General features: G+C 46.9%; 2 protein-coding genes across 4 annotated transcripts in view; both read right to left on the bottom strand.

Annotated features, from left to right (window-relative positions):
- Positions 1-5,746, bottom strand: part of LOC137302171 (polyunsaturated fatty acid 5-lipoxygenase-like) — a 31,765-nt gene extending 26,019 nt beyond the window's left edge. For both annotated transcript variants that reach the window (XM_067971835.1, XM_067971834.1), the window contains exons 1-2: positions 5,547-5,746; positions 1,870-2,086 (exon numbers count right to left, since the gene is read on the bottom strand). In XM_067971835.1, coding sequence (XP_067827936.1) covers positions 1,870-2,086; positions 5,547-5,696 — 367 coding nt within the window. In that variant the 5' untranslated portion in view covers positions 5,697-5,746. The remainder of the gene's footprint in view (positions 1-1,869; positions 2,087-5,546) is intronic.
- Positions 5,747-19,091: 13,345 nt separating this feature from the next.
- Positions 19,092-25,604, bottom strand: part of LOC137302453 (polyunsaturated fatty acid 5-lipoxygenase-like) — a 41,093-nt gene continuing 34,580 nt past the window's right edge. The window contains exons 13-14 of one of the 2 annotated variants that reach the window (XM_067972135.1): positions 23,342-23,512; positions 19,092-21,454 (exon numbers count right to left, since the gene is read on the bottom strand). In XM_067972135.1, the coding sequence (XP_067828236.1) occupies positions 21,275-21,454; positions 23,342-23,512 (351 nt within the window). In that variant the 3' untranslated portion in view covers positions 19,092-21,274. The remainder of the gene's footprint in view (positions 21,455-23,341; positions 23,513-25,604) is intronic. The other variant, XM_067972136.1, reaches the window with a different exon arrangement.

A 25,604-nucleotide genomic window follows, 5' to 3' on the forward strand; every position in this document is an offset into this window, starting at 1 on the left:
ACCAATTGTAATAATCTCAGACTCTGATCACTGCTATAATAATATTCAGCGTCTGTTAATGCTGAATTACAGTGATACGCTGAATTGTCAGTGCATCTTCTGCTACTCATTTGTCCAGTAATTGCTGCTATTCAAGTTACTAGGTAACGCCGACTACATTAATTTATATCTATTAATTCCTTGTATACTCACTGTTTGGTGATTTGGCAAGAAAGGTTAAGTCACTCAGTAACTTGTGGGTATCCTAACCGAGGGTAAGTCCATTTGATGTGAAACTGTTTGGTGAGCCACACTTTGGCATCATTCACTCCTAGACCTAAAGAGCACGGTAACACCCCAGACAGTTCCTTAGTGACGGGTTAAGCAAGGGTGTTGGCGATTGTTTTTTGTTCCTTGGCACATATTTGTCGGGATACCGAAACCAAGTGTTCTCACACTGGTGAGTGCAAAATCCAGTGAGGCAGTAGCTCTTAAATCCCATCATGAAAAGGAAAGCTATGATAGTTCAGAAAAGTGGATCCCTTTCTCACAATTACACAGTGGAGACTTTGAGCAACACTGCCGCCTTTATTGCTGAAGGGTTAGAGGCCCTGCTGTAGGAGATACAGCAAAGAAGGAGGGCCCAAAGCCCAACCTCCAGTGCCAGCTGAATGGAGGGCGGTCTCTGGCCCAGTCAGTGCAGTCATCTTGTGCACTGCTACAAGTGAGGAAAATGCGCTGGAATCAGGAGCAAGGCAAAAGTCTGTTCCTCACTTTTGCTCCCACTTCTTGTGGAGCCCATCAAGTATAGCACAAAGCCAAGGAACAGCAAACAGATACTGAGGCGCGCAGGCCAGATTGCTCCTCTGGCTTTTCGGGTTTTCTCCTTGGGCTCACCGGCCACGGACGCAAAGTATAGGCCTCTTCTAACAGCCGCTCACTGTGTACTCTTCCACCCCCGTGCAGTAGCTTACGCTCTGGATTTCCCTCCGTGGTGGTAATGCTGCCAGAACCGTGGTGAGGATGGGCTCCGCTCCCACCCATGGCTCCCAAAGCTGAACCTTCTGCTGGATTTTCCTGGGTCAGTTAATTGGAATACTGTTCTGTCAGGTCCCGGCAACTTTTTGAGCTGATTAGGGAGCTCACTCCTGGGGAAAGAGGTGGAGGGGTTCGTCACTACTTCAGGACTCAACTATCTTCAGGAGCGGAGAGTAAGCCAGCCTCTAAGTTTGAATTGATTACCTTACAATTGATTGCACTGGATTTGCAACCAACTTAAAAAACCCTCCGTCTCCTTACCGTCCACATAAGAGGTTAGTGTGCAAAATTAAAGCACATGGATTGAAAATTGGTTGACAGGAAACAGAGAGTAGGAATAAATGGGTCATGGCGGAGCAGGCTCGAAGGGCCGAATGGCCTACTCCTGCTCCTATTTTCTATGTTTCTATGTCTCCTTACCGACATTACGTAACAGCCATCCTAATGCTCAGTGTTGTCAAGGCATCTATGAAAGAAAGTTCGTCACATAAAATATGGGCAGGCATATTCAACACCTCCATCACTTCCAAAGATGAAAATCCCGTTAGTGGCAGGACCGATGGGAAGCCAGCAGAATGGCTCCTTGCTCGATATCTCTTCCCTGGCCAGCCTGATACCACCCCAAAACAGTTTGCAAATTTGACAGTATTTAATTCCATTTGCTATTTTCTCCGCCTAATTGAAAAACTGATTCACAACCCTGATAATTGCTTGCTCTCCCGACTGTTGTCTGCCAACTTAACAATCGGGTTCTGCATCCAGCTTATTTATGTGGGTGAAAACAAATACAGTGAGCAATTTGCTTGGATCAGCTTTACCCACCCCCAGTGATCCTTGACTTTAACATCTCACCTGTTCCTTCCCGGAGGCGTATGGTGCAGTCATCGAGCCACCTGTAACAGGGGAAGTGGAATGTTTGCCCTGAGGGGGTCTCCACCGTCACTGAGTTGCAGAACCAGTAATCTTGTCCCAGGAACCAGTAGTCTGGTACCAGGAATCGAGTCACTTCCAGCTCCACAAACCAAATGGTCCCAAGGTCCTTGTCACTGGTGACGTCATACTGATCAACCTGGAAATTTAGTTAGGCCGGGGGTTAGAATGTAACATTTAAAGCAAGTGCGGGATGGCTCAGTGCCTAACTGCGCTGCCCAGTTTTACTACAGACCAGAAAGTGCCAGGTTTGACCTCTAGTCTGTACTGACTTAGTTGGTCTCAGGCATCAGCAGGGTTGATATAATTGCTGTCAATATTCCAAGCTAGTGAGGGGAAAAAAGCTTTTCCCTCCTGATCACAACGTGGTGATGCCTGCTGGAAACTGCGTGTGTGTGAATGTGGTGTAAGAACAGCACAAGACTCGGCTGTGATGCCCTCTATAGTCGAATAGGCCAACACTCATTGCCTAAGTTCAAATATGAGGAACTGTCATTTCGGTGATGCACCTGTGGGACCTGTACCCTAGTGTCCTGAGGAAGGAGAAACATGGCAATACACGTAAATAAATAAATAATAAAACACGTCTGGTCTCAGTGTGAGCCTCTGTACATATACAGCACACTGGGTTTATTACTGCCTGGCCCTCTGTATGCTGTATTTAGTTAAACAGTGACACAAGGCAAGGGATCAGGAAATACTGGAAGGATATTCCAGTGTGTACTACCAATTTTTGGCTGACTCTCAGGCAGGCGGGGACAGGAAATGGGGTGGGGACTCACAATGACAGGTCCCAGCCCATCTTTTCGCCTGCCTGATTTTCTGATGTTACTTCCTCCCACCGCCAGAAGCATCCATGCTAAAATGAACGTGCATATTTAAATAAGGCAGTAATGACGAGGTGATTTCATACTTCCTTTTTTCACCTCATTAACGCTAGGGATAAATCACAGCAGAAAGAGTCGCGGCGTCCTACAAATAAAACAGCAGTACATTTAAAGGGGCCACCTCTGGTATTCATAAAGGCATTTAAAAGCCCGCTTGAGATTTTTGGGTGCAGATCTGGCTCTGCCGTCTAACTCATGGATGTCCCCTTGACCTGGTCCACTTTCCGGGGTCATAGGGCAGTGACAGATTTCATGGTGTCACCGAGGCACTCGCCTCATGTGAGCGGGTTCAGAGATGCTGAAACCCACTGCCAACTTTTGAAGAGTTGAAAAAATTCCTGTAGCAACGTCAGGTAGCAGCGAGGCACAAAGATCCCTGCGCCCAGCAGTAATCGGGCACAAATGAAGGAAAATACATCACAAGACGTATTTCCCTCATTTGCACGGCATCATAATATGTCCACATGAGGGTTGGTCATGTGATGCAGTCAAACCCAGAAATCAGCAAGCAGTCCATAAATGGGATAATATCAGGTGATTTATCTGTTTTTAGTTCAGATTTCCTGCTGTTACAGTTTTTTTCTTTATTTCCTCCATTCTTTTCCTATGTCTTTTCACTGCCGCCCTTAAACTATTTTCACCCCTTTTTGTCGTTCAGTTTCCACCGACATGACTTCCATCCATCACCAACCAGTTTCATCTCTTTCCAGCTTTTCAAAAAAAAAGCTGTTTGGGCCTTGACCAAAGATCTCCCCTCCCGCCTGTTTAGTTTTGTTCAGTCCCATTGAAGGACTGACCACTTAATATCATAGTGTCATAATGAGTACAGCACAGGAAGAGGCCATTCGGTCCATCGTGCCTGTGCCGGCTCTTTGAAAGAGCTATCCAATTAGTCCCAATCGCCCTGCTCTTTCCCCATAGCCCTGTAAATTTTCTTCCTTCAAATATTTATCTAATTCTCTTTTGAAAGTTACCATTGAATCTGCTTCCACCGCCCTTTCAGGCAGCGCATTCCAGATCGTAACAACTCGCTGCGTAAAAAAATGTTTCCTCATGTCGCCTCTGGCTCTTTTGCCGATCACCTTAAATCTGTGTCCTCTGGTTACCGACCCTTCTGCCACTGGAAACAGTTTCTCCTTATTTAGTCTATCAAAACCGTTCATAACCTTGAACACCTCTATCAAATCTCCCCTTAACCTTCTCTGCTCTAAGGAGAACAATCCCAGCTTCTCCAGTCTCTCCACATAACTGAAGTCCCTCATCCCTGGCACCATTCTAGTAAATGTATTCTGCACCCTCTCTAAGGCCTTGACGTCCTTCCTATAGTGTGGTGCCCAGAATTGAACGCAGTATTCCAGCTGAGGCCTAACCATTGTTTTATAAAGGTTTAGCATAACTTCCTTGCTTTTGTACTCTATGCCTCTATTAATAAAGCCCAGGATCCCATATGCTTTTTTAACAGCCTTCTCAACTTGTCCTGCCATCTTCAAAGATTTGTCTATGTGCACCCCCGGGTCCCTCTGTTCCTGTACCTCCTTTAAAATTGTACCATTTGGTTTATTTGCCTCTCCTCATTCTTCCTATCAAAACGTATCACTTCACACTTCTCTGTGTTAAATTTCATCTGCCATGTGTCTGCCATTTCTCCAGTCTGTCTACGTCCTCCTGAAATCTGTTACTATCCTCCACATTGTTTACTACATTTCCAAGTTTCGTGTCATCTGCAATCTTTGAAATTATACCCTCTGTACTCAAGTCCAGGTCAGTAATATATATCAAAAAGTGCAGTGGTCCTAATACTGACCCCTGGGGAACATCACTGTAATCTTCCCTCCAGTCTGAAAAACCGTTCATCACTACACTCTGCTTTCTGTCCCATAGTCAATTTTGTATCCACGCTGTCACTGTCCCTTTAATAGCCATGGGCATTAATTTTGCTAACCAGTCTATTATGTGGTACTTTATCAAATGCCTTTTGAAAATGCATATACACAACATCAATTGCACTACCCTCATCAACCTTTTCCGTTACTTCATCAAAAAACTCAAACAAGTTAGTCAAACATGATTTTCCTTTAACAAATCCGTGCTGACTTTCATTTATTAGCCCATATTTTTTTAAGTGGCAATTAATTTTGTCCCGGATTATTTACTCTAAAAGTTTCCCTACCACCGACGTTAGGCTGACTGGCTTATAATTGCCGGGTTTATCCCTCTCCCCTTTTTTGAACAGGTGTGTAACATTTTCAATCCTCCAGTCCTCCGGCACCACCTCCATATCTAAGGAGGAGTGGAAGATTGTGGCCAGAGCCTCCGCAAATTTCCGCCCTTGCTTCCCTCAATAACCTAGGATGCATCCCACCTGGACTGGGTGACTTCTACTTTGAGCACTGCCAATCTTTTAAGTATCTCTTGTTTACCTACTGTTATCCTATCCAACATTGCTACTACCTCCTCCTTTACTGCTACAATGGCAGTATCCTCTTCTCTTCCAGTTAGGAAAACAGGACAAAGGTTCACCCCGGGAACATTATCCTGTCTTTTATCCTCACAGGTGCTGATGGACCTGTTGTGTATTTCCAACAGGTTCTGATTTTATTTCCGATTTCTAGCACTTAGGTTTTTTTTTCAGTTAAAACAGAGAAAAACACCAGCACAGTCTCGAGGCTGAATGGTGCTTCCTATGCTGTGACATTCTATGATTCTACTTACAGCTCCTCTTTCCAAGTCGTTTTGCAGCCTCTTGTCCACAATGGTTTTCTGGCTCGGTCCCCTCTCTCCAATCAGCGTACAGTGCACGTAACTGTCTGTGCCTGAGCACTCAGCTGTCCCAGTCCTGAAAGTGACTTTGTAGGTGACCATTTTCACAATTGGAGAAATCTAGATCTCGATCCGTTCAATCCTGGACTGTAGGAACACTTTTCGCACTGAGTGCCTGCGAACGCGGATCTGAGATATATACATTTAAAAAAAGGCGGAGCTTCAGGTGACTCGACCGGTTAGGTTGCTGAATTGACTATAAAATCACGGGGGGAAGAAGCCTTTCCATCATTCCATTTTGGAGGCAGCAGTCCAGAAACTTTGACAATCAAAATTTGCACAGAAAAGAGCTGGACTTGCAATTAAAAAATGCTGCATATACGCACAAGCAGATGAGTTTTGCATTTGTGCAGAGAGCAATAGACCCATTTGGTAAATACACACTGTGTTTTGCATGAGGCAAAAGGTGAAGCACTTAACGTCACAGCACTATTAAATCCAGAGACACTTCTATATAATAACTACCACCCAGTTTCATACAATCCCCCCCAAACAGCACCATACAATCCACACAAACAGTTCCATATAATCCCCCACTTACACAGAGCATCAAATACACAGAAACTGCTACATCCACACACACAGTGCCATATACCCCCCCCCCCCCACATTCAGTGCTCGATATAAACCCTCCACACATGCAGCCTCATATAATCCACATACAGCTCCATATAATCCACATGGAAAAGCACCATATAATCTACACACACTGCTCTATACAATTTATACACATGGAGGTGAATACAACTCCTATTGGACGCCAGACTCCCCAGTGTCCCAGTGGGGTTCCCCATTTGGATGATGACCTAGTGACATAAAAATGGAGACTGAACTAATGACAAAGGGTTTTACTTCAGTGTCACTGGCTCAGTGAATAAACGGGACTGAGGCACACAGACCAGGGTCAAACCCGAGTATCTACTAATTTAGCTGATCTCAGTGAGGATAACACTGGAGGGCAAAGAAGCAGCAATCGCCTGTTCAAACAAGCCCAATGAGGGTGCCTCAGCTTCCATAAGGTTCAACCATTACTTTGAAATACATGCCTAAATATTTAAAACAATTTAGAACTAATCAACATAAGAGATAATGCTGTAATGCTATAAGGGTGATTATTTGACCCGTGCTCCCAAGGAGGCATCACACCAGAAGTTTCCCCAAATTCCCTTTTTCTTTCTTAATCCTCTCTGCCCCCAATCTTCTCCCTTCCTTCTTTAACCACTGACTCATTCTGGACTATGGGACCCTGGATGCCAGCACCCTACGGGTACCTTGTCCAACATGCCAATCTTCATGTTCTCACCCACTGTGTAGCCGTTGGCAGGTTATTCGACTAGCAAAGCTGAACCCGATCATATCTCTCACCCAAACTTACTGCATGAGTCAGCACCTTTGGAGATGAATCCAATTCTGCCCTCACTTGATGTCCTCACACATGCTACTTTCATTAAATAATCAGGAAGACCGTTTCTGGCTCATTTTCCCGCTCTCCAGCTCAGAGATACTGACGCCAATTGTAGTATCCGTACACTGGCCGAGATCAGCTCACTCACAACCTGGCACCTTTCTGTCACCTTTCTGCACAATTGCAGCAAAAATGCAGTAAATTTACCTTCATGAGATTTTGAGAAAGACTGTCAATTTTCAGGTGAAAATCAGTAAAGTCTCATTAACAATCATTTGAAAATCCAGGAATTTATCGGCGAGAATGGGTTAAAAACTGAAATTGAGAACTCCAAGCAACAAACCAGTTCCCAAACTGGTGAAACAGCTGCTTGTGAGATGACTAAATACCAAATTCAACAACAGGTAACATCTCTTATTGCACTCATCACAGACAAAGGGACATTTTAGAGCACATTACACATGGTGAGTGAACATCGAGTAGGAGAGAAGAAAGTAAAGAAAGAGGCACAGAAGCAGACGAAAGCTCGATCGGAGAGGAGGGTGTTAAGACGGTCTTTGAAGGCAGTGCGGAGGTTGACAAGGCAGGGCTGCCAAGGGAAGGAGAAGGGTGCCCGAAGGAGTGGTTGATGACAGTTCTGCAAAGGGAGTGGGGAATGAGAAACAGGCTGGTGTTGGAGGCCCGGAGGGTGCCTGCAGACATCAGCTGACACTGATGGGAACGAGCACTAGCATGTGAAGGTTTGGGCACTTGTAACCTCATGGCTCAGGAGTAAAACCAAACTCGAATTTCATCTTATTTAAGAACAGACAACACATTACATCAGGTTATAGAAAAGTTGCAAAACCTGACAGCTTCAAAAAAGCTAACAATTCAAAAAAGAGCCCTGAAGGAAATAGGCCTCTTGCTTGTGAAGATAATTAATTACATTGAAAACGTGGCGGACTCAGGCCAATCTTAACGCTGGCTGAAGATACAGCCGACGTCGCATCGCTTGTACGGCAGGAGAAACATAAAATTACACAAAGCATTCGCCAGCACCTGAACAGCGTGAGCACAAGTTAGTAAAGCTATTTTTGTCCTTTTTTAAATTGCCAGCCTGGCTCAGTTGGTAGCGCTCTCACTCAGACTCAGAAAGTCTTGGGTTCATTAGCTATTCCCAGGCATCAGGACACTTCAGCACTGCAGTGTCAGAGATACCATCTTTTGACTGAGGCATTGAGCCTGTCTGCCTGCTCAGATGCCATGGTAATATTGATAGACGAGATGGAAGATCTGGTGTGTTGGTTCAACATTCCTCCCTCAATCGACACCACCAAAACAGATTATCTGGTCAGTCGTTCATTTGCTGTTTGTGCCATCCTGATACGTGTAAATTGGCTGCTAGTGTTCGCATACAACAGTGTCCCCACTTTGAAAGTAAATCATTAGTTGCAAAAAAAAAAATTTGGAAGTTCTTTCTCCTTATTGTCTTTAAGCAGGTAAGTGATAAGCCACAATGAGAAGTGTTTGTAATGGCCACTGCGATTGAAAAGGAAATAGTGCAGAGAAGCACAGATCAAGTGCAAAGAAGTTTCTGGAACAACGCCGCGCCGCCCTTGGGACTCTCAGCAAGTTCCTCAAAAGGCGTGCCATCCATTACCCCCCTGCAAACGCCACTCTGCCAATTGCTAAGATGGAGACCTGGAGGTTCTACTGGCCCAGATGAGGGAAAGGAGTGCCCGACAGCTGAGGGTCCTTGGCAAGAAGTCAAACTATATGGAGGGAGGTGGCAGTGATATTAAGTGCCAACTCCCAGGACGGCTCAGCAATACCAGAAGAAATTCAATGATCTGACAGGGCTAGATAATGTAAGAGGCTTCAACCTCCCAGAGTGCACTGTTCCTCTGTGCACTAATTCAGTCCACACCCTCAAAGTTGTCTGACCTCAATTCCTCTCCAGTCGAATCACAACAAGGGGAATGGTGCAGGACGAGGCCCTTCTGTTGCAGGACATGGGCCTGCGCGTTCATCCACTCTATCATTTGCCCTCTCTCTCTTTCTCTCCCTTTCACAGCTGAGAGGCACATACAATCAAATCCTGTGACTCTCACTAAAATCATGGGGGTGATTTTCCATAATGGACGGACAATTGGCTTCAATACAAAATAGGTGTTTAACCCTCTGTGCCCGTACTCCGATACGTGCTCCCGATGTGCGACCCTCTGTGCCCGTACTCCGATACGTGCTCCCGATGTGCGACCCTCTGTGCCCGTACTCCGATACGTGCTCCCGATGTGCGACCCTCTGTGTTCATATTCCGACATGTGCTCCCGATGTGCGACCCTCTGTGTTCATATTCCGACATGTGCGATCCTCTGTGCTCATATTCCAATATGCATCTCCGATGTGCAGTGCTCCACATCCGCAGGACAAATGTAGAAAATTCACCTTCATGAGATTTTGGGAAAGGCTGTCAATTCTCAGGTGGAAATCAGTAAAATCTAATTAGGAATCATTTAAAAATCCAGGAATGTATTGGTCAAAATGATTAAAATTGAGAAATCTTAGCAACAAACCAGTTCCCAAATCAATGAAAGGGCTGCTTGGGAGAAGACTAAATACCAAATCCAACATCAGATAACATCTCTATCACACTCATTACATACAAAGGGACATCTCAGGGTGCTTTACATAGGGTGCATAGTGTGTGGACACCTAGCAGGAGATGGAGTAGGAAATGAGAAGCATGTTTGTGTTGGAGGTCCAGAGGGTCCGTGCATGCATGTGAAGGTTTGGGCACTTGTAACCTCATTGCATAAAAGTAAAATCAAACTCAAGCTTCGTCATATTTAAAACAGTTAACAAGTTACATCAGGTAGCAAAACCTGACTAACGGCTCCAAAAAAGCTGACAAGTCAAAAAGAGCCTGCACAGGCATGTGGGTCGAATGGCTGACTACGCAAAAAGAGCTCGAAGATAGGCCTCTTGTGAAGACAACAAGAGGGAGTCCATGGCAAGAAGCCAAACTATGTGGACAGTGGTATCAAACGGGAACACCCAGGACCGCTGAGCAATGCTGGAAGAAGGCCAATGAAATGGCACCACTCGGTGATGTCAACCCCCACCCTCCCAGAGTTCCATTGTGTACTAATTCAGTCTGCACCCTCTTCTTCTCCAGTCGAATCACAGCAAGGTGAGTGGAGGAGGATGAGGCCCTTCTGTTGCAGGACATGTGCCTGCACGTTCAGCCACTCTGCCATTTGCCCTCTCTCTCTCGCCCAAAGGCATTAACCCACAGTAAAAAAGCTAGTAAGAATGAGTATATTGCACTGGGTGATTCACTGAGCCTGAGGGAGCAGATGATTGGGGAGTCGATGAGGAGCCTGGCAGTCTTGAAAAGAGTCTTAAGAGAGGTCAGCCCTTGGTCGAACAGCAAAAGGACTCTAATCTCAAGGACCCTGCTATGAAAAGAAGAATGCTGGTCGAACATTACACCTATGTGGAGGGACTGAGGAAGATCACCCACAATGTGCAGCAGATGACAGGGATCACGTTGGACACCAAATCCATTCTCACGCCAACATTACAGAAAGATTCTCCTCACTGCAGCGTGTGACAACTACAAGCAGAACTGCAGCCGCCTCCTCCCCTCAGCATGAGGGCCTCAGGAGCAGTCAATGTGTCCTTAATGGATGCACAGACTAAAGCCACTGAGGTCTTGGGGAACTGACTAGAGGGGGCGCTGTCTTCAATCTTCAAAGCCTTGGGCCCGGGAACCAGGCCAGAATCTCTCACAGCTTCCAGGATCTAAAGCAAACTATTTGTCAGCCGACCGGCTCATCGGTGACCTGTCTGAGTCAGGGACCAATACCAGTGGCATGTCAGAAGCTGGCTTAGAGATGCTGTTGTCCCTTTGGAGAGCAGCACACAGCCAGCCTCCTCAGATAAGCACATGAGGGAGAGAGAAATAGAAGGGTATCCTGATGGGGCTGGATGGGGTAGGATGTGAGGAGGCTCGTGTGGAGCACAGACCAGTTGTGCCGAGTGGCCTGTTTCAGTGCTGTAAATTCAATGTAATTCCTGACATCAGTCCTGTACTTACCTTGTTCCAGTTTACTAAGCTCTGTCGGTCTCTAGCCTCAATTTTGGAACAGGTCCTTGGTTCTGTGTGGATCTAATGCATCTTTTAGAAAGTTGTTCAGCTCCACACACTTGTAGTTTGCCAAATCTAAGTCTGTTTTTGTAAGGAGGACTTGTCTGAGGTCTGAGTCTCTCATTCCACACCTGATCCTATTTGTAATTGAAGATTCAGCAATTCCCTGAAATTGCAGGCAGCCGTTAAAATCTTTCACTTCAGTGACATACTTCTCGAAAATCTGTAGTGTCGAACTGCTCATTTTTACAGCCTTGATAGAATGCACCCATTACCTGTGAGGGACATTCCTTCTTAGCTGTATCAAGCTGCACAGTGCTGGATAGCTCTCTGACTTAAGTGCCCATTATGTACCAAAATGTGACTTTCATTTTCTGTCTGTCATTCCATATTTAACAGCAGCTGTTCTATCCAGTGCTTAAGTCCCTGCTCAGGTCCTTGATGCATCTTTCAAGTCTGCTGGTGCTTTAACTGCTCCATACCATTTCATAGAGATGTCCAAAATCAGGGATGAGGGACTTCAGTTACGTGGAGAGACTGGAGAAGCTGGGGTTATTTTCCTTAGAGCAGAGAAGGTTAAGGGGAGATTTGATAGAGGTGTTCAAAATTATGAGGGATTTTGATCGAGTAAATAGGGAGAAACTATTTCCACTGGCAGGGTGGTCAGTAACCGGAGGTCAGAGATTTAAGGTAATTGGCAAAAGAACCAGATGTGAGATGAGAGAAACTTTTTACACAGCGAGTTGTTATGATCTGGAATGCACTGCCTAAAAGGGTGGTGGAAGCAGATTCAATAGTAACTTTCAAAAAGGAATTGGATAAATATTTGAAGGGGAAAAAATTGCAGGGCTATGGGGAAAGAGCAGGGGGAGTGGGGCTAATTGGATAGCTCTTTCAAAGGGCCAGCACAGACATGATGGGTCAAATGGCCTCCTTCTGTGCTGTATCATTCTATTCTATGAAGACACTTGTACATGGGATACAAACAAAGCAGGGACAGGGACGGTGCCAGACGGGCCTGTGGGCCCCAACTGAAATGCAGACTGCAGCAGGTCTATCTCAGGACTCAGCTGCCATGAGACAATCTCAGTCCAAAAAGGGCTCACCAAATGGTCGCACTAGGTCCTGGAAGCCATGAGATATGCCAGATAGTTGAGAGCTAGTACTGAGTGTGAATCTGTTTCTGCCTCTTTTTGTCAAAAGCTAAATTACTGTTCGATGATTAATGACGCAGAACAAGGATTTTGTTAAAGAAACCCTTCATTCAATTTAAATTGGAATCCATAATATACAGAGTCAGCATGGTAGCACTTTTGTCTCTAAGTCAGGGCTGGGTTCAAGCCCTGCGCCAATACCTCAGCACATCATCAAGGCTAACACTCCAGTATAGTATCGAGGGAATGCTGCATTGTCAGCGGTCTTGTACTTCAGAGGAGATGTTGAACCAATAAATGTTGTCCTGCTCTAATGGATATTAAAGATCCCATGGCACTATTCAAAGAAGGATAGATCATCTCCAGTATCCTTGCCAACATTCTTCCCTCAATCAATACCAGCAAAAGCAGATCAACCGGTCATTCATCTCATTGTTTAGGATTGGACTTATTGTACACAAAATTGCTGCTGCTTTTGCCTACATAACAACAGTCACTGCATGTCACTGCATGAGCTCGAGGAGACAGTGAAGATGGAGCTTTACTCTGCATCTAATTGTATATATATATAAATTAGATACACTATCCCCGTAACTCTAGATTCTCATGTAAGGATGTGAAGGCTGTTTCCTTGCAGCCCATTGTGTTGTTGGACCTGAAACATTGTACATCCTCTGCTCTTGCTGTTGGACTCCCTCTTCACATAGTCCATTTATTGTGCCTCCTTTGCAATTAATGCGCTATTATTTATTTTTCACAAATGTAAATGTAAAGAAAAATCGATTTGCTGTTTCCCTGTGAAATATTGTGAAATATCACCAGGCAGCAAACCACACAGATCTATCATGTGACTCGACCATGGGTCCCTACGATCTGTTGAACTTAAGGAAACTGCCGCCATGAACTCCACTTGAACAGATTAGATGCAAAATCAGAGGCTGCAGTGTGTTTCAAGGATGTAATATACTATAAACCTGGCTGTTATTGTATGGCTTCATTTATCTGGATTGGGGGGAGATTTTAAGTAGGTGCGTTTTTTGGGGTGGGGAGGGGCAGCATTAACCCCCTCACCGCCATCACCAGATATCATCAATTTGAGGCCCCAGGCTATTTTAACCATTTGAGCCTCAATTATATCCCACCAGCCAGCTGCCCACCTGAAACAGACATAAAGGGGTAGCTGACCAGCTATCGCAGGCTGAGATTGGGCAGCTCCACCAGCCCTCAGGTAAATCACGGAGAAGGGGGGTAGAAGTTTGGCAGGGTCTCGCAGGTGGAGAGCCTGGGGCAGCAGAGGCCCAGACTTTCCTTGTGGGGCCTGGAGACATGCATTGATGAGGCTCTATAATGTAAAGAGTTCTGGAAGATCAAAACCAATGCATCCACTATCTCTGCAGCCACCTCTTTTAAAACCCTAGGATGTAGGCCATCAGGTCCAGGGGATTTGTTGGCTTTTAGTCCCATTAATTTCACCAGTACGTTTTCTTTACTAATCTTAAATTACTTTAAGTTCCTCCACTCTCACTAGACTCTTGGTTCCCCACTATTTCCGATATGTTTTTGTGTCTTCTACTGTGAAGAGAGATACAAAATATTTGTTTAATGTCTCTGCCATTTCCTTATCCCCCATTATAATTTCTCCTGTCTCAGCCTCTAAGGGACCAACGTTTACTTTTGCTACTCTCTTCCTTTTTATATACTTGTAGAAGCTCTTACAATCTGTTTTTATATTTCTTGCTAGTCTTGTTAGAATGACCAGGGTAAGAGAGAGTAATGGTCTCAATGGAGACAAGGTCATCAAAGGTGGAGGTGAGGGTGTGATTGAGTGAATCGGTAGCTGCAGAAATGTCGTGGTGAATGGCAGAATGCCTTGATGATCGAATTGAATGGCGGAACAGGCTCGAGGAGCTCAATGACTTACTCCTAATCCTATGTTCCTGTGGCAGTCCAGGTGATCAATGTAGCCGCCACCCAAACATTAGGAGGAGGGTATAGCAGCTGTTGTCACTTCTGTAGTGGCGAAAGTTACTGCCTGTCCATGTGTTTGAATTTAGCAATTCTCCCCCCCACCTGTTCATTTGATTCCGGTGGGTGCACTGCCAGCAGAATGATCAGGGCCACAGAGAGGTCATGGGAGGGAAACCATGGCAGGAATCAAGGTGGCCAATTCAGGTGCGGAGTTTGGGCTGAGAGGCCCTGCCCCCACTTCACTTGCTTGATCACCAGCCAGACATGGGGGGTTTTCATAAGGAAAGTCCAGGCCTTTCTATCTGAGGAAGTTGTGAACAGTCTGCTGCTCAGACCACACCTTGACTCCCTTTGTGCAGTGCTGGTCTCTGAGGCACAAGGGAGCGACTGGCGTGGTGTGGCCAATGCAGAGAAGAGCCATAAGGAGGATTGCTAGTGTAGGAGAAATCAAAATAGATTCAAATGTAAGAATGATACCAAGAAATCATTCTTCACACACAGAGGTGACAACACTTGATTCAAGGCAAGCCAAATGGACTTTCTCATCTATAGTTATCTTATGATTTTTTTTTTGAATGAAGAAAGACCAAAGGAAGGAAGATGAGCAGCGTTCATAGATGCACATAACCCAACTGGCAGGGCAGCTGTAGGAGCGAAGAGGAGGCAATGTGCAGTTTGTGTTGCCTGCAAGTCCCATCAGCTATCACCTGTGTTCCAAAAGACGCTGCACGTTATCTGCAGCTGCTGTCCGTTGGCCCCATACCTATCGGCCATCTTTCCCGCAATTCCATGTTTGAACCTCTCCTATCAGGTTTCGGCCTTAATCACAGTCAATAGTGAGATCCTTTGTGATTGTGGCCATGGTGCACTGTCCCACCCCATCTTTATTTCAGTAGCTTTTAAACACGGTTAACCACACCATCCTCCTCCAACATCCAGTCTTGGACGAGCTGCAAATTCCTCCAATTAAACATTGGGAAGACCAAAGACATTGTCTTCAGTCCCCGCCACAAACTCCATTCCCTCACTAACGATTCCACCCCTTCCCTGGCCACTGTCTCAGGCTGAAACAGACTGTTCTCTACCTCGGCATCCTAATTGACCCTGAGTTGAGTTTCTGACCCCTATACCTTCTCCGTCACAAAGACCCCTACTTCCACCTCCGCAACATTGTCCCTCTCCGCCCCTGCCTCAACCCATCTGCTGCTGAAATCCTCATCCATGCCTTCGTTACCTCCAGATTCGACTATTCCAATGCTCTCCTGGCCCGCCTCCCATCTTCCACCCTCAATATACTTGAGCTCATCCAAAACTCTGCTGTCCATATCCTATCTCGCAGCAAGTCTTGTTCACCCATCACCCCTGTGCTTGCTGACCTACACTGGCTCCCAGTCCACCAACATCTTGATTTTAAAATTCTCATCCTCATGTTGAAATCCCTCCATGGCCTCACACCTTCCTATCTGAATTCAGTAGTGTCAGCGCTGTGCGTTCTCTGAAATCAGGAGTGTCAGCGCTGTGCGTTCTCTGAAATCAGGAGTGTCAGCGCTGTGCGTTCTCTGAAATCAGGAGTGTCAGCGCTGTGCGTTCTCTTAAATCAGGAGTGTCAGCGCTGTGCGTTCTCTGAAATCAGTAGTGTCAGCGCTGTGCGTTCTCTGAAATCAGGAGTGTCAGCGCTGTGCGTTCTCTGAAATCAGTAGTGTCAGCGTGGTGCGTTCTCTGAAATCAGTAGTGTCAGCGCTGTGCGTTCTCTGAACTCAGTAATGTCCATGTTGTGCGTTCTCTGAACACGGTAGTGTCAGTGCTGTGCGTTCTCTGAACTCAGTAGTGTCAGCGCTGTGCGTTCTCTGAACACGGTAGTGTCAGCGCTGTGCGTTCTCTGAACTCGGTAGTGTCAGCGCTGTGCGTTCTCTGAACACGGTAGTGTCAGCGCTGTGCGTTCTCTGAACACGGTAGTGTCAGCGCTGTGCGTTCTCTGAACTCGGTAGTGTCAGCGCTGTGCGTTCTCTGAAATCAGGAGTGTCAGCGCTGTGCGTTCTCTGAAATCAGTAGTGTCAGCGCTGTGCGTTCTCTGAAATCAGGAGTGTCAGCGCTGTGCGTTCTCTGAAATCAGTAGTGTCAGCGCTGTGCGCTCTCTGAAATCAGGAGTGTCAGCGCTCTGCGTTCTCTGAAATCAGTCGTGTCAGCGTGGTGCGTTCTCTGAAATCAGTAGTGTCAGCGTGGTGCGTTCTCTGAAATCAGTAGTGTCAGCGCTGTGCGTTCTCTGAACTCAGTAATGTCCATGTTGTGCATTCTCTGAACACGGGAGTGTCAGCGCTGTGTGTTCTCTGAACTCGGTAATGTCCATGTTGTGCGTTCTCTGAACACGGGAGTGTCAGCGCTGTGCGTTCTCTGAACTCGGTAATGTCCATGTTGTGCGTTCTCTGAACACGGTAGTGTCAGCGCTGTGCGTTCTCTGAACTCGGTAGTGTCAGCGCTGTGCGTTCTCTGAACTCGGTAGTGTCAGCGCTGTGAGTTCTCTGAACACGGTAGTGTCAGCGCTGTGCGTTCTCTAAACTCGGTAATGTCCATGTTGTGCGTTCTCTGAACTCGGTAGTGTCAGCGCTGTGCGTTCTCTGAACTCGGTAGTGTCAGCGCTGTGCGTTCTCTGAACTCGGTAGTGTCAGCGCTGTGCGTTCTCTGAACACGGTAGTGTCAGCGCTGTGTGTTCTCTGAACTCGGTAGTGTCAGTGCTGTGCGTTCTCTGAACTCGGGAGTGTCAGCGCTGTGCGTTCTCTGAAATCGGGAGTGTCAGCGCTGTGCGTTCTCTGAAATCAGGAGTGTCAGCGCTGTGCGTTCTCTGAACTCGGTAATGTCCATGTTGTGCGTTCTCTGAACACGGGATTGTCAGCGCTGTGCGTTCTCTGAACTCGGAGTGTCAGTGCTGTGCGTTCTCTGAACTCGGAGTGTCAGCGCTCTGTGTTCTCTGAACTCGGTAGTGTCAGCGCTGTGCGTTCTCTGAACTCGGTAGTGTTAGCGCTGTGCTTTCTCTGAACTCGGTAGTGTCAGCGTTGTGTGTTCTCTGAACACGGGAGTGTCAGTGCTGTGCGTTCTCTGAAATCAGTAGTGTTAGCGCTGTGCGTTCTCTGAACTCGGGAGTGTCAGCGCTGTGCGTTCTCTGAACTCGGGAGTGTCAGCGCTGTGCGTTCTCTGAACTCGGTAATGTCCATGTTGTGCGTTCTCTGAACACGGTAGTGTCAGCGCTGTGCGTTCTCTGAACACGGTAGTGTCAGTGCTGTGTGTTCACTGAACACGGTACTGTCAGCGCTGTGCGTTCTCTGAACTCGGTAGTGTCAGCGCTGTGCGTTCTCTGAACCCGGTAGTGTCAGCGCTGTGCGTTCTCTGAACACGGTAGTGTCAGCGCTGTGTGTTCTCTGAACTCGGTAGTGTCAGCGCTGTGCGTTCTCTGAACCCGGTAGTGTCAGCGCTGTGCGTTCTCTGAACACGGTAGTGTCAGCGCTGTGCGTTCTCTGAACTCGGTAGTGTCAGCGCTGTGCGTTCTCTGAACCCGGTAGTGTCAGCGCTGTGCGTTCTCTGAACACGGTAGTGTCAGCGCTGTGTGTTCTCTGAACTCGGTAGTGTCAGCGCTGTGCGTTCTCTGAACTCGGTAGTGTCAGCGCTGTGTGTTCTCTGAACACGGTAGTGTCAGCGCTGTGTGTTCTCTGAACTCGGGAGTGTCAGCGCTGTGCGTTCTCTGAACTCGGTAATGTCCATGTTGTGCGTTCTCTGAACACGGGAGTGTCAGCGCTGTGCATTCTCTGAACTCGGAGTGTCAGCGCTCTGTGTTCTCTGAACTCGGTAGTGTCAGCGCTGTGCGATCTCTGAACTCGGTAGTGTCAGCGCTGTGCGTTGTCTAAACTCAGTAGTGTCAGCGCTGTGCGTTCTCTGAACATGGTAGTGTCAGCGCTGTGTGTTCTTTGAACTCGGGAGTGTCAGTGCTGTGTGTTCTCTGAACTCGGGAGTGTCAGCGCTGTGCGTTCTCTGAACTCGGGAGTGTCAGCGCTGTGTGTTCTCTGAACACGGTAGTGTCAGCGTTGTGTGTTCTCTGAACTCGGTAGTGTCAGTGCTGTGCGTTCTCTGAAATCAGTAGTGTCAGCGCTGCGCGTTCTCTGAACTCGGGAGTGTCAGCGCTGTGTGTTCTCTGAACACGGTAGTGTCAGCGTTGTGTGTTCTCTGAACTCGGTAGTGTCAGTGATGTGCGTTCTCTGAAATCAGTAGTGTCAGCGCTGTGCGTTCTCTGAACTCGGTAGTGTCAGCGCTGTGCTTTCTCTGAACTCGGTAGTGTCAGCGCTGTGTGTTCTCTGAATACGGTAGTGTCAGCGCTGTGCGTTCTCTGAACTCGGTAGTGTTAGCGCTGTGCGTTCTCTGAACACGGGAGTGTCAGCACTGTGTCTTGTCTGATCTCTGTTGCCTGCCTGACAATGTCTGGATCAAATTACACATTGCAGACAAAGGTTTGGGTGAGTACACTCCTCCCACATTCTGTCGGTGGCAATTCCAGAATGTGCCACTGTCACCATAGCATAGTAGATGCAGCCATAAGATAGATCAAGCCCTGGAAAAATATACATAAGATAATTAGCTTTGAACTTGCTACTTGGTGAACGACAAACGGAGACAGCCAGTCTAGGAAACAAAGATGAATCAAGTACAGGGATGTCACACTTTATTCCATGATGTGGAGATGCCGGTGATGGACTGGGCTTGACAAATGTAAGGAATCTTACAACACCAGGTTATAGTCCAACAGTTTTATTTGAAAATTACAAGCTTTCGGAGGCTTTCTCCTTCGTCAGGTGAAGTGTGGGATTCCTTGAAGGTTACCGCATTTATAGTCAGAGAACAATGCCTGGTGATTACAGATAATCTTTCCAACTGCCCGTTGTCAAGGCAATCAAAGTGTTCAGACAGAGAGACATTACATACAGGACCACCGAATATACAAACGGCCAGAACAAAAGACAGAGAGAGAGAGAGAGAGAAACATCCGAAAGGAAGAGAAAGAGAGAGAATGACCCGTTGTATTAAAAACAGATAACTTTATTCTAGATAGGACACAGAAATCGGTGTGAGATCAAGCTTTGATGGGAGAAATGTCACACATGGTTCAAGTGAACAAAGACACAACAATCTTTGTAAGGAAATGGCCGTTTCAAAGCCAGTTGTTTTTGAATAGTGTTTGAGTGCAACACTGACGCTCAGTCTATGTTTATTAGGTGGGTTTTGGTGGGTGTGTCCAGAGTGTGTGGAAGGGGTAGGATAAAGGAACCATGCTTTGGCTGCCTGTGTTGTACGATACTGAAGCTGCTGTCTCTACCGTAATGTATCCAGAGGCAGGTTGGAATTAATGAACGTATACCTATGTTTGATTGTATCCTGTTTGTTGAAACTGCTTTTAATAAAGGATAGATTTACTTTTAATTGGAAGAAGCCTACTGCATTCTGCTAGCTACAAGTATTCGTTAACATAGACAATTGCCGCTTTCGTTAACACAGACATTGGCAGACGCGCAGTGATAGCTGTGGGAAAAATATCAACTGCAAACCCAGGCTTTTTGAGAGAAGGTGAGGCCTTGAAGTAAAAAGTTTAATGAAGGTATTACAAGATACAATAGACAATTTTATGGGTAAATTTAATAATGTTATTGTGAAATATATAATTTTTTAATGTTCTTTTGTTTAAAACCTTATTTTGGGCATTAAAAATTCTAGTTAGTGGTAAAATAATAGAAAAAAAATGGATTTTTAAAAATCTAGGTAGATACTCCAGTGCCAGTAGAGGGAGTGCTGCCCTGTTGGTGGTGCCATCTTTCAGATAAGGTGTTAAACCGAGGCCCCATCTGCCCTCAGGTGGATGTAAAAGATCCCCTGGCACTTTTTGAAGAAGACGCGGGGAGATCTCCTGATGTCCTGGCCAATATTTATCCCTTAACCAACTGTGATGATGTTGCTGTGATAACTTCACTGTGATGATGTTGCTGTGATAACTTCACTGTGATGATGTTGCTGTGATAACTTCACTGTGATGATGTTGCTGTGATAACTTCACTGTGATGATGTTGCTGTGATAACTTCACTGTGATGATGTTGCTGTGATAACTTCACTGTGATGATGTTGCTGTGATAACTTCACTGTGATGATGTTGCTGTGATAACTTCACTGTGATGATTGCTGTGATAACTTCACTGTGATGATGTTGGCTGATGTCACTGTGATGGTGTCGTTGTGGTGTTATTGATGCAATGAGGTCACTGACATGGAAAACCTGCTGGATTTCTGGGAACTGGATTAGCAAAGCAGATGTGGTGGCAGCTGGCAGCGGGTTTCTGGCAGTTGGCACAGGCTTGACTCCCTGGCTAGTCAGATATATGTCACTATTACATATTCTGTCACAGACATGGTGGTGAATTTATGATGCAAGATTTGTTCCACCTCCGTCACACAAAGGACTGAGAAACCACAGAAACTATTGGGTCAATTTTTTGATTGTACCCTCCCAGTGTGGAACCTCAACAGCTGGGAGCGGATATCGGGAAATTGAGTCCACAAAGCCTGTGATTTACCATCCATAATGCGTGGAAAGTCAGGGATTGCGGCATGCAATTTCCTGAGACTTTTTTCCGGGTAAAACACCTCTTCCTGGAATTTCCGCGAGATCTCCCGATCTATTGCCATAACTTCCATGACAGATTGGTGGAATCCTGGCTTTTAATGACCGCTTACACGATTCTCCAGGGTTTCCGCTGATCATCCGCTAAAGTTACTACAGGACATCGAAAGAACCCCCACTGAAATTCAGCCCCACCTGCGTCTTTTAGCAAAAAATACCTCCCCCTTTAATGAGCAACTGCCCCAAGTGGTTAAAAGCCCCTGAATAACCATCCGCGCACTCTTCCTTGAGCCTGGCCGCTCTGTTCATTAGATGGAGATGCTGTTGTCGATGTTTATGGGACGCAGGTACTCGTATTTCAGGGCCAGGCCCTCATTGCGCTCCTGGATCGTGCGGTCTATTGCCTTCAGCTCGTCCTGAAATTCCCCGATGATATTTTTCACTGCTTCTTCGGTGAAATACTCCTCTTTGTAATCACCTAGTTTTCTCTACACAAATATAAAGATTTTCTTTTAAGCTTTCTCCATTATTTTTGTATTTGTGAATAGTTTGCTCATCCAGTGAAAAGTCAGACACCAAGTGTCAAGACTAAGCACTCCCAGGGCAGGTACAGAGTAAAGCTCCCTCTACAATGTCCCATCAAACAGTCCCAGGGGAGGTACAGCACGGGTTAGATACAGAGCAAAGCTCCCTCTACACTGTCCCATCAAACAGTCCTAGGGGAGGTACAGCACGGATTAGATACAGAGCAAAGCTCCCTCTACACTGTCCCATCAAACAGTCCTAGGGGAGGTACAGCACGGATTAGATACAGCGCAAAGCTCCCTCTACATTGTCCCATCAAACACTCCCAGGACAGGTACAGAGTAAAGCTCCCTCTACAATGTCCCATCAAGCACTCCCAGGGCAGGTACAGCACGGGTTAGATACAGAGTAAAGCTCCCTCTAAACTGTCCCATCAAACACTCCCAGGGCAGGTACAGCACGGGTTAGATACAGAGTAAAGCTCCCTCTAAACTGTCCCATCAAACATTCCCAGGGTTGGTACAGCACGGGTTAGATACAGAGTAAAGCTCCCTCTACACTGTCCCATCAAACATTCCCAGGGTTGGTACAGCACAGATGAGTAATGTTCCCTCTCCTTTTACCCAATTATGTCTCTCAGCCCCATCTCAGAAGCACCAGAGTGACATTTGTCCGTTTCCTAACCCATGCCAATTTAGTACCAAATTAAGGGCAGTTTTGCACTCTGGGCCAATGCCCACTGGCAATTGGATTGAGACAGCCCAAAACTCATTTCATCCTTGGGTATCGTGGCCAACTAAACCTCTTCCTGGCAGTGAGCCCGAAAAGACAGGGGGGTAGAGGAGCTGAGCTCGATCCTTATCCTCACAGGTGTCCATGATTGTCAATTCCACCAAGGGGTGTTGAATGGTGATCAGGAGCATGAAACTTGGCCAATTTTCCCCTCTTAACCCTGGAACGCTGAGGCAAATTTTAGTTTTAGCACCCATAACCTGGCCCTGGCTTGGATCAGCACTGACAAAACCTGAGGTCAGTCTTATTTGTGTGGCTAAGCTACTCATTGATTTAACCAGCTGAGCTATCAGGGGTCACCGGGAGGTCAATTTCCATGGGGAGTCTCCCGCTTGTCTGCTGTAACATTGTTCACACCATTTTATCCAGGATTAAGCAGCATTTCCACCAAAGTTAGGACAGACGAGCAGGAGGACTCCTACAGAAATTCACCCCCACTGTATTTTCACTACAAAGGACAGAAAAAAAACAAATTGATATTGAGGAGAATTTTTTTCGTAGTCTGACTTTGAGCTGGGTTCCTGATAGGACTCTCTTTCTTCACAAGTGGGTAAGACATCGAGTGGCCTCGTCAATTCCTTGCAACAACAGCTTGCATTTATTTAGCGTCTTTAACGTAGTAAAACATCCCAAGGTGCTTCACGGAAGCGTTATCAAACAAAATTTGACACTGAGCCACACAAGGAGATATTAGGACAGCTTGATCAAACGGGTAGGTTTAAAAGAGCGTCTTGAAGGAGGAGAGAGAGAGGTGGAGTAACGGAGAGGTTTAGGGAAGGAATTCCAGCTGAAGGCATGGCCACCAATGGTGGAGTGTTGAAAATTGGGGATACGCAAGAGGCAAGAATTGGAGGAGCGCAGAGATCTTGGAGGGTTGCATGGGCTGGAAGAGGTTAGAGAGATAGGGAGAGGGTGAGGCGATGGAGGGATTTGAAAACTAGGATGAGAATTTGAAAATCAAGGGGTTACTGGACCAGGGGCCAATGTGGGTCAGCGAGTACAGGGGTGATGGGTGAGTGGGAGTTGGCGCAAGTTAGGATACGGGGAGGAGAGTTTACCATTTCAGCCTGTGGGCGGCTCAGATGCCAGGTGATTGCCATCTCGATGCAGGACTGGGTGATATCCGGCAGGGATTCCATGATGTGCTCCATAGTCACTGTCCCCTTGGTGGTGGGCGGAGGTTTCCTCATTGAGCAGGGCGAGTTGGGCACCCAGGCACCCCAGTCATACTGTTGAGTGAGAGAAAATTAATTCAGTAAGGGGGAACTGGGCAGAGGCAGACATGCACAGGGAGCAGCCAGCCTCGGGTTCTGTACCTGTGCCGGGCTGCTGCTCAGTCCCAGGATTCCTGCTGCATTTCGTAAAAGGGTTAAAAACAGGAAATTAGACTCCTGATGGCCCAGTGTGATACTGATCCATACAGAACAGTAGTTTTAAAAAATTTGTTCATGGGATGTGGGCGTCGCTGGCGAGGCCAGCATTTATTGCCCATCCCTAATTGCCTTTGAGAAGGTGGTGGTGAGCCGCCTTCTTGAACTGCTGCAGTCCGTGTGGTGAAGGTTCTCCCACAGTGCTGTTAGGAAGGGAGTTCCAGGATTTTGACCCAGCGACGATGAAGGAACGGCGATATATTTCCAAGTCGGGATGGTGTGTGACTTGGAGGGGAACGTGCAGGTGGTGGTATTCCCATGTACCTGCTGCCCTTGTCCTTCTAGGTGTTAGAGGTCGCGGGTTTGGGAGGTGCTGTCGAAGAAGCCTTGGTGAGTTGCTGCAGTGCATCCTGTGGATGGTACATGCTGCAGCCACAGTGCGCCGGTGGTGAAGGGAGTGAATGTTTAGGGTGGTGGATGGGGTGCCAATCAAGCGGGCTGCTTTGTCCTGGATGCTGTCAAGCTTCTTGAGTGTTGTTGGAGCTGCACTCATCCAGGCAAGTGGAGAGTATTCCATCACACTCCTGACTTGTGCCTTGTAGATGGTGGAAAGGCTTTGGGGAGTCAGGAGGTGAGTCACTCACCGCAGAATACCCAGCCTCTGACCTGCCTTTGTAGCCACAGTATTTATATGGCTGGTCCAGTTAAGTTTCTGGTCAATGGTGACCCCCAGGATGTTGATGGTGGGGGATTCGGCGATGGTAATGCCGTTGAATGCCAAGGGGAGGTGGTTAGACTCCCTCTTGTTGGAGATGGTCATTGCCTGGCACTTGTCTGGCGCGAATGTTACTTGCCACTTATGAGCCCAACCCTGGATGTTGTCCAGGTCTTGCTGCATGCAGGCTCAGACTGCTTCATTATTTGAGGGGTTGCGAATGGAACTGAACACTGTTCAATCATCAGCGAACATCCCCATTTCTGATGGAGGGAAGGTCATTGATGAAGCAGCTGAAGATGGTTGGGCCTAGGACACTGTCCTGAGGAATTCCTGCAGCAATGGCCTGGGGCTGAAATGATTGGCCTCCAACAACCACTACCATCTTCCTTTGTGCTAGGTATAACTCCAGCCACTGGAGAGTTTTCCCCTTGATTCCCATTGACTTCAATTTTACTCGGGATCCTTGGTGCCACACTCGGTCTCTTTGGTGCCACACTCGGTCAAATGCTGCGTTGATGTCAAGGGCAGTCACTCTCACCTCACCTCTGGAATTCAGCTCTTTTGTCCATGTTTGGACCAAGGCTGTAATGAGGTCTGGAGCAGAGTGGTCCTGGCGGAACCCAAACTGAGCATCGGTGAGCAGGTTATTGGTGAGTAAGTGCCGCTTGATAGCACTGTCGACGACACCTTCCATCACTTTGCTGATGATCGAGAATTGACTGATGGGGCGGCAATTGGCTGGATTGGATTTGTTCTGCTTTTTGTGGACAGGACATACCGAGGCAATTTTCCACATTGTCGGGTAGATGCCAGTGTTGTAGCTGTACTGGAACAGCTTGGCTAGAGGCACAGCTAGTTCTGGAGCACAAGTCTTCAGCACTACAGCCGTGATGTTGTTGGGGCCCATAGCCTTTGCTGTATCCAGTACACTCAGCCGTTTCTTGATATCACGTGGAGTGAATCGAATTGGCTAAAGACTGGCTACTGTGATGGGATATCGGGAGGAGGCCGAGATGGATCATCCACTCGGCACTTCTGGCTGAAGATGGTTGCAAACGCTTCAGCCTTGTCTTTTGCACTCACGTGCTGGACTCCGCCATCATTGAGGATGGGGATGTTTGCAGAGCTTCCTCCTCCCGTTAGTTGTTTAATTGTCCACCACCATTCACGACTGGATGTGGCAGGACTGCAGAGCTTTGATCTGATCCGTTGGTTGTGGAATCGCTTAGCTCT

This window comes from Heptranchias perlo, chromosome 35, assembly GCF_035084215.1.
Source record: "Heptranchias perlo isolate sHepPer1 chromosome 35, sHepPer1.hap1, whole genome shotgun sequence".
NCBI lineage: Eukaryota > Metazoa > Chordata > Chondrichthyes > Hexanchiformes > Hexanchidae > Heptranchias > Heptranchias perlo.